This window comes from Triturus cristatus, chromosome 6 (assembly GCF_964204655.1).
Source record: "Triturus cristatus chromosome 6, aTriCri1.1, whole genome shotgun sequence".
Lineage (NCBI taxonomy): Eukaryota > Metazoa > Chordata > Amphibia > Caudata > Salamandridae > Triturus > Triturus cristatus.
Window position 1 is genome coordinate 1,495,980,771 of NC_140589.1, and position 13,169 is coordinate 1,495,993,939.

The 13,169-nt window shown below is 49.2% G+C and overlaps 1 protein-coding gene across 1 annotated transcript in view; it reads right to left on the reverse strand.

Moving 5' to 3' along the window:
• The window catches only part of NAPB (NSF attachment protein beta), a 172,658-nt gene extending 161,113 nt beyond the window's left edge, over positions 1–11,545 (reverse strand). Inside the window, exon 1 of the mRNA XM_085612625.1 lies at positions 11,305–11,545. Coding sequence (XP_085468751.1) covers positions 11,305–11,405 — 101 coding nt within the window. The 5' untranslated portion in view covers positions 11,406–11,545. The remainder of the gene's footprint in view (positions 1–11,304) is intronic.
• Between the last annotated feature and the right edge of the window lie 1,624 nt (positions 11,546–13,169).

Sequence of the window (13,169 nt, forward strand, 5' to 3'; positions counted from 1 at the left end):
CGCTTACATGACAGAGCTGTGTTTTTTTCACACAAGGTGGTATTATTTTATAACATCTATTAATCACAGAGAGGCATGTGGGAGATTAGCACTTTCTTCTGCTTTGCTGGTCCCCTCAGCACTTGGAAGAGTAGTGTGCCACAGGGGGCAAGTCTTCCTGGCGCCTCACAACAGTGACTGCTATCTGCACAGCAGACTTTGTCTTTATGGGCCCAAGTGACAACGTTCACATCTTCCATTCAAGTGTGTTTCCTCCTTAAAGATTTACTCAGGCCCTCTCCTGTTGGACTCCCCTACACACTACACTTCCACCAGGTATGTTGTTGTGCAGTTTTCTTCAGGCAAGATGTCAGTCTACTCGAACTATAGGAATTGTGTAAGGCCTCACTGACAGAAGGCAAAAAGGCCAGCTGGAGGTCGCAGACCAAAGTAAAAGAGAAGCAAAACAAGAAAAAACAAGCCTTGGCGAAGGCAATAGGTTTTTGCCAATGCGAGATATAGTGGATTTGCCAATGCTCTTTTAGACATGCAGTTGCACAGCAGCAACCACGGTGCTGTGCAAAGTGGCTGAACGTAAAGAATATAAAAGGGCTAAGACACAGTCAACACCAGCCATGTCAAAGTGCTATTATTTTCTTTCTTTTAAGCCATGTGGACAGCAGCAAGCACTGCTGTGCAACATGTCTAAAAAAAAAATTACAAAGCCAATAGTTCTTGCATAGGCGAATCCTACAGGCTTTGCCAATGCTTGTTAAGCGCGCAATCCCAATCTTGTCGGATTGTATAAACTCCCTGTACAACAGTTGATATCAAGTAGCAGAAATTCTGGCTTCTTGGCAGGATTTGGTAATAGAACCATTACTTAGAAAAAGGCAGCAGTGCAGACCTAAAAAGCTACAGAATGATAGCTTTGAAAGCTATTAATGCTAAGATTTATGCATTTCTACTGCATGTATTAGAGGAGAACTTAACCGCATGTACCTCTGTCTAGCATTTGTAAGAAGGGTTGATAGCCAGAAGAGATTTGCTCTAATGGGCACTGGATATTTAGTCAGGAGATATTTTTCAATTTGAAACTGGTTCCTGCAGAATTGAAGCGCAGTTATTTTATTTTTGCAAACAATGAAAGTCTGAAAAAAGTTGTTTCTGAATTTATTGTGAAGGTTCCAAATTACTGTACAATAAAGATTTTAGCATTTTCTGATAACACCTTTTGCGAGCCTTCGCAACCTTTCCAATGACAGTACCTCTCTGTTATAAAGTACATGCCTCCTCTGAGAAATAATACGGAGAATTACAGGTACTCAAACGGTTTGTCACCTCTGAAGTGTCGTTAGCTCGTACTTAAGAGAGCATGAACCTGCAGGGATGATAAACAATTCGGAGATAACTAATGTAATTAAAGAGTTTGATGTGTGTGTTTCCAGTACCGGGAAAATAGTAGTAAAAGGCTGTCTCCTAAAAAAGTCATTTTTCAATGGTTCCGTTTTTGCTGAAGATGGCATTTGCCAAGCTCGACCCTTGGAGTGCACGCACTTAGGACCCGGCCCCCCGTGCCCGCAACACACCCCCCTTAGCCCGGCCAGCAGCCTAATTGGCTGCTGGCTGGAGGTAGTACTTCCGGGGCACCACGACGTGGGCCCAACGCAGACAACAAGCAGGGGGGGAGGTGGAGCCAGGGTGAGGGCTATTTAGGTCCCGTACTCACCTCCACTCCTCCTCTGTTCCTGCATTCCTGCTCCTGCCCTGGACCTCCTGGAAGACTGTAGCGATCTTGGTTGCGATATTCAACGTCGTTGTGCGCTGCGGCTTTTATTCGTCGGGCCTCGTTGTGTCGTCTTGGTCGTGGTCTGTGTCTCGTATTTAGCAGCGTTTCGTGGCGTCGCGGAGTCTAAGGTGAGGTGTCTGGGGCGGTGGGGTGCACTGTGCGGCTTGCAGGGCACGGTGGGTGGCCAGTTGTGCGTCACTAGTTGTGCCGTGGTGCCCGCTGATCCCCGGTAGCGGCGCGGTGCGCTCCAGGTGCGAGCTTTTTTCAGGGCACGTGGTTTATGCAAGCACTGCGTAGTTTACCCTCTTCACGCGCGCTTCGTGGTTGCCGGATTTAAATTAAAGGGTTTTGCGGCGGAGCATTAGTCCTTCCTTGAGGCAGTAGGGTGCGCAGGAAGTGTGGCGGACGGGGCGGTTTGTTGAGCAGCATTGTATTAGGGACCCAGCGGCAACGGGGTATTAGTGCTCCGGAGGGTGCGGGCGCGCGGTAGAGGGTGACGATTAGCTCGGTTGGTTAGTGCTTGGTGCTGTTAACGCCGTGGTCGAGGGTTCGATCCCCGTGTTGGCTTGTATTTCCCTCTGGGTGTCTCCAGTTCTTTTGATTCACGCTCTTTCTCCAGTTCCCAAGTGGCCATGCGTGTGGCGGTTAGCGAGAGCGAGTGTAGCTGCTAGTGGCTTGCGGGGGAGCGCTTGGCCATGTAAGGAGCCTGGGGGCAGGAAGTGCAGCAGAGAACTGGCATTTTCGAGACGTGTGGGGGTTGCAGGGCGTAAGCAGGGGCTGCCGGCGCTAGTGATCTCGTGCTCGGCTGGGGGATGTCAAGTTAGTTTCTTTGCTTCGTAGATTAGGCGGGCAATACCTGCCTGGTGCACAGCACTGTTTTCGATGTTATAAAGCGGTGAATTTACCAGCTAAAATCAGGGTTGAAGTTTTCTGAAGCATTGTTTTATAAATTGAGCAGAAGCATTCATCCACTACGCACGGGGGCAGAGCTGCAGGCGACATTATAAGGGCAGTATCAATTATTAATTTACTAGAAATAAGGGGACTGAGTGAGTTTCAAGGGGAATTGAAAAGAGGATGAGGGCACGTGTGGTTAGTAGGTCAGCACCTATAGCAATTAGACAAGCACCCTTCTGACTACACAGAAGTTTACAATGCCTCCCAAGCGTAACCCAAAGAGAAAGGAGGGTGAGTCTGAAATAGCACATCTGCTGAAGCTGGTGCTGGCAAGACTGAACAGGGACGAGAATAGTGAGGAGGAAATGCCTGTGAGTACTGGGGGGGGGAGGCTCCTGAGTCGGATAGTGAGGATGTGCCAGAGTCAGTGACAGGGGCACGCCCTCGTAGGGCTACAGTCCCACCCAAAGCAGCCTTTCCCCTGTTAGTGAAGAAGCCCAGGGCAAACAAGAGGAGGAGGGAGGGTAGGGATTTAGAGGGACCGGTACCAGTTACCCCAGTGCCAGTGTTACAGCCAGTATTACCGCTGCCTACGGCGCCCTCGGAGCCCAGAGCTCCCGCACCAGATCCAGTGCTTCCACCGCCTCTTGCACCTCCTCCAATACCCACAGTCCCAGAAGTTATACCAGTAATAACACCAATACCGGTGGTAGCACCAGTACCACAGGGAGGAGCACCGAATGAAGGGGTCCCCAACGCACCAGCCGAAGGGGGGCAGACAGCCACTGCTAGTATATTGGCTACAGTAGCAACTCTTTTGGCACAGCTTGGGGGCTCCTGCGCTAGGCGGCGCAGCGGTAGCATCATGGGCTTCACCGGTAGGGACAGGCGGGGTCCTGGCTGAGTTGAGCAAGCAAGTGGCCCTTTTGGGAAAAACATGTGAACATGCCTACGCAGGCGGTGGGTCAAGCGGCCTCCGCACAACCAGCAACAGCAGGGTCCACTGCAGGTAAGGCAGTGGAATGCGCAAGCAAAGATATAGAAAAAGACAGTAAAATAATTAGCGGTACTGAAACTGTGTTATCAAAGTGGGGTAAGTTGGCAGTGCATGTAGCGCTGAAAACAGTATAGAAGATCTGGAAGGGTGAATTTGTGGACATATTCTCCCTAATTAGGCCAAAGAGGATGGAAGAGTAAACTAGAGAGAAAGACAGGAAGGATGGGTTCTTCAGGAAGAGAAAACCAATTGGCTGTTTGGTTTCAATGTTTTTTCAATAGTAATGTTGGAGAAGAAGCCAGAGTTGGCGATACCCCTGATATGTTATTCTAACAAAATTCTAAAGGCTCAGGTCATGTATGGAGGAGCAGCTTGGTTGGATTATGACAGAGATTTTAGGTGGGCCAAGGTTGAGGACCCCGACATGGGTTGGGATCAAACGGAGGTCAATGTATGGTTAGAGAGCGTTAACAATAAGACTCCCATGAGGCAGCCCTTTCGGACTTCTCAAGGAGGCACAGGCGAAAAGAAAGGGACATGTTAGGCCTTTAATCGTAAGACGTGTACCTGGGCCCCAGGGACATGCAAGTTCAAGCATGCATGTGCTTACTGCGGCCACCCCTCCCATCCTGAGTTTAAGTGTATCAAGAAGTCCAAAGAAAAGGGGAGAGAATCCAAGCCACCACCTACACAATAAATTACCTACGCCAGTAGATTTAGGGAAACTGATTTTCTGGCTAAATCAGTACCCTGACAGGAAAGCAGCCAGGACGTTATATGATGGGTTCTCTTCAGGCTTCTGCATCCCAGCGCATGGGGTGCCCCCAGTAGACTATTGCAAGAACTTGTTGTCAGCGCGCATGCATCAAGAAGTAGTGTCACTGAAGGTGGAAAAAGAAAAGGCGCTGGGGCGGGTGGCTGGCCCTTTCATGACTCCTCCATTGCCAGGATTTGTGTGTTCACCTCTGGGTGTGGTACCCAAAAAAGAGCCAGGCCACTTCAGAATGATCCATAACGTATCTGCGCCAAAGGGAGCATCGGTGAACGACGCCATAGACCCGTCCCTGTGCTCTGTGACTTACTCTTTTGATGCGGCTCTGCAGAGGCTGCACGACTTAGGGCAAAATGCTTTCTTAGCAAAAACCGACATTGAGTCAGCTTTTCGGCTCTTGCCAGTGCACCCGGACGATTATCATCTCCTGGGTTTCCAACTGCATTTCCAGTATTACTATGACAGGTGCATGCCAATGGGTTGCGCAGTGTCATGCAAATATTTTGAGATGTTCAGCACTATGCTGCAGTGGTTGTTTGTCTTCAGAACAGGGCACATCGATATAGTGCACTACTTGGATGATTTTATGATCATGGGCCCCCCCGCATCAGGAAGGTGCGGGCAGGCATTGAGCAAACTGGTGGCGATGTTCGAAGAGCTAGGAGTGCCGCTGGCCCCTGGTAAGACAGTGGGCCCAGCTACCAACATGTCCTTCTTGGGCATTGAGATTGATACAGTAGCGGGAGAATGCAGGTTGCCACCAGACAAAGTACAGGCCTTCTTGCAGGCATAGATTCTGCCCTAGCAGGACCCAAAGTCACGCTGCATCAGCTTCAGGTACTAGTGGGCCAGATAAACTTCGCATTAAGGATCATCCCGATGGGGTGCCCGTTTGAGATAAATGGCGATGGCAGGACTCACTCAGAAACACCATCACGTTCGGCTACAGGCAGACGTGTGGGAAGACCTAAGGGTCTGGCGTAGTTTTTTTAGGGATTTCAATGGGAAGGTAATCTGGCCTGAGCCAGCGGTATCCAATTCAGACTTGGGCTTGCTCACTGATTTAGCAGGTAGCATTGGTTTTGGGGCAGTATTGGGGCCCCAGTTTTGCAGCAGCGACTGGCCTGCTACATGGCATGAGAGCGGCCTGACTAAGAACATAGCCTTCTTGGAACTATTCCCGATCATAGTGGCAGTGGAAATCTGGGCCGCATTCTTTAAGAACAAGACAGTAATCTTTTGGTCCAACAATATGGCAGTGGTGGAAGATATCAATAGGCAAGGAGCTACTTGTAAGCACGTCTTGCGGTTGTTGAAACATTTGGTCTTGGCTTGTTCAAAGCTTAATCTGTTGTTCAAGGCAGCACATATCCCAGGTGTGAAAAATCAGGCTGCTGATGCTTTGTCTCGCTCCAAGTTGCAGGAATTCAGAAAGTACCACCCTCAGGCAGACGAGCAGATGACGGTGTTCCCGACATCTCTGTGGAAGATTGGAGTCCCGGACTAGCAGGGCTGGTGGGAGCATCATCGAGTGAACGCACTAGAAGGACTTACCAACAACAGTTCAAAGCATACAGGATGTTTGCTGGGCCTACGAGCCGGTCTCCCCTTTTTTCCACAGAGGCGCTTTGCGAATATTTAGTAGCATTGAAGGATCAGGGTAGACCAGCATCTTACGCCAGGGCGCACGTGACTGCGATAAGTTTCTTTGCAAAATTGGCAGGTAAGCTGGACCCCGGGGCAACTTTTGTGGTGAGGAGGGCTCTGTCAGGCTGGGCTAGGCTGGAGGGGGTGAGAAAAGATAAGAGAAGGCCACTGGAGGTAAAGACGCTAAGGGACATTTTAGGGGTACTTCAGTCGGTGTGCGTTTCCCATTATGAGTGTACTCTATTCAGGGCAGCCTTCTCCTTAGCTTTTTATGGGGCGTTCCGACTGGGAGAATTGGTAGGGGCCTCTAAACGGGATCACGCAGGGGGCCTCCAGCGGCAGGACACGAAAATAGACCCTGGGGGCTTGGAGGTGGCGCTAAGGAAATCCAAGACTGATCCACTGGGGAAAGGGTCCATAATTCACTTGTCTCCGTCTCCGGGGGATGAGGTTTGCCCTGTAGCCAGAATGGAGGCATATCTGGCGGTACGTCCCACTGGGGGGGGTCAGGCCCTGTTCATACATGAACAGGGTGACTGTCTGTCACAATACCAGTTCAGGGCAGTGTTTCCACGGGCCCTGGACTGCCTGGGTCTAGATCATACAGGATACTTGTCACACTCATTTAGGATAGGGGTGACAACGCTGGCGGCAGGTGCCGGTTTACCGGCCGAGACGGTCAAAAAAGTGGGGCGCTGGTCATCATCCTGTTTTAAGTGCTATGTGCGACCTGAGTTGCTGTGAGACAATGAACAATTTATGGATATGACCACGCTGATTTTCTATTTCTTCTCCTTTGCTATTAGTATGTCCTCCAAAGTGATTTGGGTGTTGGGACACTCGTTCATGCGGCGCGCCACAGTTCGGCTACGGCAGAAGCGAGTGTCGAAACCACCGGGTTTAAAAGAAACGTCGTTCCTATGGCGAGGCGTCGGCGGTCTGCGAATCCGGCAGTTGCGGAAACTGGTTGAGGAGACGCGGGAACACGAGGGACATCCATCCCCGGATTTAATTATCCTGCACTTGGGCGGAAACGACATGGTGAAATTGAGTCGCATGGCAGTAACGGAGGAATTACTGACCGAATTCGCCTGGCTTGAAGGAACATTCCCTCGGGCCCGGATTGCTTGGTCCTGCATGATCCCTCACCGGACTTGGGCAACGGGCGTCAGATCCCGGGCCTTGAACGTATCAGTGAGACGTCTTAACGGGGAGTTGGCCAAGCTGTGCTCAGGTCCGGGCCGCCTGTGTCATACCCCCGCAGATTAATCGCTGGTGACCTGATGTTTCATGAAGACGGCGTTCACTTGTCGGACATTGGCACAGACATGTGGATAAAAGGGATCTGGTCGTTCGTGCAAAATCTGTTTTTTGGTGGGGAGGGTGAAGGACCTGTGGGCCCTGGTCACCCTAGTGGCGGAAAAGAGGCCACAGAGCAGTGATTTTCAGGGTAACGGGAGGCCCGCTGGCATACTCCCGAGGCCAGCACTGAACGGAGAGACTGTAAGCTCTCCGCAGGGAGAATGGGGACACCGGCTGGAGAGGCAAGGGCGACAGGTCACACGAGCCTCCTTGGCAGCCTGGTGGTGAGGGGTGGGCCCCCTGGAAAAAGACAGACAAGGACTGAGGGCTGGGGGGCTCACCGCTCAAGGACGCAGTTGGGTTGCGACTTGCGTGGTTCTAAATTTAGGGGATGCGAGCCAGGAGGCCCCATAGTGCTGGAGGATTTAGTTATCATAAATAAGGATTGTGAATTCTGAACGCTTGTAAATATTAAAAGTGTGATTAAGTGAATTTATAATCTTGAAAGATAATAATGTTTTGCTTGTCATGTTTATGAATGTTTTGTTTGATTAAACATGGCCGTTTTTACCCACACCTTTGGACTGATTAATGGCTTTTGGGTTCACTACTGGTTGGAGCGGTGTTCCCTGGTGGGTCCGGGACCTATGCCAAGCGCGAGCCTTGGAGAGCACGCACTTAGGACCCGGCCCACTGTGCCCGCGACACCCCCCCCCCTTAGCCCGGCCAGCAGCCTAATTGGCTGCTGGCCGGAGGTAGTACTTCAGGGGCACCACGACATGGGCCCAACGCAGACAACATGCAGGGGGGAGGTGGAGCCAGGGTGGGGGCTATTTAGGCCCCGTACTCACTTCCACTCCTCCTCTGTTCCTGAATTCCTGCTCCTGCCCTGGACCTCCTGGAAGACTGCAGCGATCTCCCACCCACCCGTCCCTAAGATATATGGTTTGGAGATAGGTTAGGAGGGGGGGGTTTGCGGAAAAGAAGCCACAGAACAGTGATTTTCAGGGTAACAGGAGGCCCGCTGGCATACTCCCGAAGCCAGCACTAAGGATAGAGACGGTAAGCTCTCCGCAGGGAGAATGGGGACACCGGCTGGAGAGGCAAGGGCGACAGGTCACACGAGCCTCCTTGGCAGCCTGGTGGTGAGGGGTGGGCCCCCTGGGAAAAGACGGACAAGGACCGAGGGCTGGGGGGCTCACCGCTCAAGGACGCAGGTGGGTTGCGCCTTGCGTGGTTCTCAATTTAGGGGATGCGAGCCAGGAAGCCCCTTAGTGCTGGAGGATTTAGTTATCATAAATAGGGATTATGAATTCTAAACGCTTGTAAATATTAAAAGTGTGATTAAGTGAATTTGTAATCTTGAAAGATAATAATGTTTTGCTTGTCATGTTTATGAATGTTTTGTTTGATTAAACATGGCCGTTTTTACCCACTCCTTTGGACTGATTAATGGTTTGTGGGTTCACTACTGGTTGGAGCGGGGTTCCCTGGGGGGTCCGGGCCCTATGATATTCCTGTCTTTACAGCCCAACACTCCTCAACGTCAGTCGATGTGTAGATCATTCAGAACACTGGCGGGAGAGGACGAAAATCGGTTCACAATACTGCTACTCCCTTTATGAAGTTGGAATTCGCCACACATCCGAGCTTTACTTAACAACTAAACTGAATATAAAAATTACAACTCAAGCCTAGACATGATATTTTACTAATCTGTTAAAACATTTAGTTGTTTTGAATTTATTTGGCAGAACAGATTTTAACAGTTTCGGTTAAAAGAGTAGGCGCCTAACTCGGCTCTATTCAATTAGCATGTTTGAAAAATTCAAAGGCTTTTTGCATTAAAAGTACTTCTGGCAAGTAATCTACAATTCTGGACAGGAAGGAGTTAAGGTTTATCACAATATTTGCGTTACTGTCAAAATACCTTGCTTCGTTTTTCACAAGACTTTAATTTTCATTCCAGCTTCATTAGACGCGTTCCAGCTTTAAAACCCATCTTGCTGTGTAAGACACACACCATCCCCCAGTGCCCAGGGATTTCCCAGAAGCGTCACCCGCGTGATGAATTGACTGACGCCCACGTCAATATCGTTAGAGAATCCTTGTGGGCGGGACAGAGATGAGTTTTATTTTTAGCAGGTTTCACATTACAGAAACATTTTGAAATAAACAAAAATCACTGGCAAGTGGCAAACTAAAACCTACACTAACGTTTTGCTAGCAATAAGAACCAAAACGCCTGACCTGGAAACAGCAATGTTTTCCCGATACTGTATGCAAATCACCAGGACTAGAAACGTGGATTAACCAACCAGCCTCAACTGCGACACTCCTACTACGTAAAACAGCTTCGAGGAGGCCCCGGATTAAAAATGCACGCTATTCTTTCTGCTGCCTGCAGAAACAGGGAGGATAACGCGCAGGATGCAATTCCCACCACGACCCTTTCGAAAACTAATCTGATCTTGTAACGTGATGTGTAGAGCATGATGGGAGGCACGCGCCTGACATACCCCCCGCAGTAGGAACCTGCAGTTGGCCTGAGGAAACTAACGTGTAATTGAGTGGAGGGCGGAGGCGTAGCAGAGCTGCCCCCTTCAGCGGCGGAGGTGAGGGGGGATTTCTTCAGGCAGACCCAAACCTTCAAGGATCGTTCATTCAGCCCAAAGCCAATGAATAGAGAGGATGGACAGGCACCAGAGTGGAGTGGAAAACATTATTTAAGATAAGAATAAACTCATGTGCTCTTTGGAAGAGGATTTTATTGTTGCCAACTCTACACTCCGAACCTCGAATAGCCTCTGTTTAACAATACTTTAATGTGAATTATATTTTTTCACCGTTGTTTACGTGGCTACCAAAAGTAACCTCATGACTCAAGTGCACATCTTACTTGGTAGACGAGGACGGTCACATAACACGCACCTCTTCATGAAAATGAAAGTGGTTTAAACTATATACAACACAATTGACGTGAGGGGAAATGAAGAGAATGACATCCATGTCACATACAAATTAATGCTCTGCAGAACAATGCTACCAAGTCACATAACAAAGTAGCACTATAGAAACACGTGCCCCATGTCACATACGAAGTAGCAGTCTTTGGACAAGTTTGTGCCCCCCACATCACATGAAAAATAACACATTTAAAGCAGCATGCCACCACAACACATGCAAGGTACTACTAAGAAATAGCATGGGTCCAGGACACATATTTATTAATACCTTTCAGAACAGCATGCCAGCACACCATATATAAAGTAGCACTAAAGAATAGCATGACCCCACGCCAAATACTTAGTAACACTTTATGAAATGCTGTCCTCTTACGTCACATACAGAGTAACACTACAGAATAGTGTGCCCAAGACCACATACTTACTATCACCCTGCAAAATGTTATGCTTACAGGTCATCTGCATAGTTAGTAATGTGCGAGTGTGAGCAGGGTAGGTGTGGCGGATTGCTTTTAAGGGAATTCACGGGGATAAAGTACGCATGAAGAAATAATTGTGTATCTGTATGAAGATGCATGTAAAGAAGTCAAGTGTGTGGTGGAAAAAAATTATAGCGAGTGTGCTTCTGAGGACAGCCGAGATTATGTTGAAAAGACGTAAATGTGAATGTTGGAAATAATATTTTCTGATGAAGGTAGGTCCGATAGGGTGATGGCTTTGAAGCAAGCCCGAATACACAACGTCAGGGCGTTTTGAAAGACAGTTTCTGTAATGACGGGCAGAAAAGACGTATGGGTGATGGGGAGGGGGGCAATGGTGGCAACGGAGCCCAGCGATGGCTGCAGCGCACTCTACCCACTTGCGCTACAGTAAGCGCAGCACAGCCCGGCAGTAGGGATCTCTCCATTCTCCCTAAACCAAAAGATGCTCCCCCCGTCTATGACCCACCCCTCACCTGAAGAGTCCTCGCAGGAAGGACTGCGAGTTCTTGACTCTCTTGTCGGCCTCGGCCATCAACTGCATGGCCTCGCGCTCCTTGCCCGAGTTGTCCACCATGGCGGATGCCTTTTTCTCTCCCGCGTCGCAGGCAGTGATGGTTCACTCTCGCAGGGAGCAGGAGAGAGATGCTGATGGAGTCTACGGTGCTGATGCTGCTGTTTTGCCGCAGCTGCCCTCTCGCTCCGCCAGCTGACACACACGCGAGAACTCGTGAGGCCACTTTGCACGATGGGAGTTGTAGTTCTTGTCCATCAGGAAGGCAAATAGTTCCGCTCGGGTTGCTCGTTTGGCACTATGCGCTATCCAAACATTTTCTAGAGTCGTGCCGTTCTGCGGTTTAGGTCACAACGGTTCTCCTGGTTTGAAACGTTTAGCGTGTAACGGAGGCTGTTAAAACATACACACTAAAATCGCTTGCCACCAATAGAGTGCTACCCGACTAGTACTTAGTACAGTTCTTCAAATGGAAAAAAGGTACTGATACTCGCTATCACAGAGTAGTACCTGTTTGCTGCTGAGAAGTGCCAGTACACTCCCATTACAGGTACTGCACCTCTGCTGAGAACTGCAAGTACTCGCCCTCTCACATTAAAGAAGCAGGCACCTGCCCATTTAAAACACACAATAATTCATATGCACCTAGAACCAGTCAGACCTATTGGCTTTGCCAATGATTATTGCCAGTATCAAAAAATTGTGTAATACAGTTTTGTTGTGAATAATTTGATTTTAAAATGTTTCAATTCAGAAAAGATGAGACTGAATTAAACATTAATAAGCTCTATGGAAGGGGTAGCAAGCAGCCTTAGGAGTGTCTCAATCATTCCTGTTTTTCTCTTCACACCACTTTCCTCTGCAGTCTCTCTCGTAGACACGTGTACCTTTTTTCTCCCCACATGTTTCTGAAATCATCCATCTGCATCTCACTCTTCCAGTGGCGTAGTTTGAGGGGATGGGGGGGCGGAGCGCACCGGGCGGCACGAGTTTTGGGGGCAGCGGCCTCCTACTTGTCTTACCTGCTGTTTTGGGGCGGCAATAGCAAGCACCTCCCCTCCCCCGTGCTCCTCAATGCATTTGCCGCAAGGCGGCAAACAGAGAAAACTCGCCAGCAATTTCTCTCCCCCCCTCCTTCACTGCGTCCACTGCGGGGCGGCAAACGCTGGGACCGCCACGGGCGATCAGGGGGTAGCTACGCCACTGCACACCTCATCTCTTACCTCTTCAGCAACCTCTTTTCACTCTCTCCTGCATGTACTTTGTTGCCTCTCCTTCACTTCACCTCCCCCTATGCACCCAACTCACCCATTCACCTGTAAGTGCTGCATTTACTTTCTCCCTATCAATATTTGAACAGCTGTGTATCTCCTTTACACACTTTTGCATTGAATCACAATTATAATTGGTACACATGACCATTGCTCTGTGAGATCTACTGAGAGGCCAAGGACTGGATGAGCGTGTACTCTGAACAACTTTGTAACCCACTGACAGGCACTGTGAGAAAATGGCCCTGCCTTCAGTCTCAGCCCCAGAGCTCTCAATCATGGTCTATTATTAACAGTCACTCATAACTTGAACTCAGAGACACACTTAGAAACAGATCAGTTCACAGCAAGCAGTACACAGGAGTAATATTCTGCATGGAAGAAAAACGACATTTAGAAGTGAGCGCCCTTAAAGAACAAAAATGTAAATAAAACCAGTGAAATGTAAACAGGAACTATGTCACTGACCTGGATAACCTTAACTATTTTTGCAGTAATTGTTCAGAAATTGAACAGTGTTTTGCCTGTAAAGTTAAGGACATGAGTTTAGGGCCCA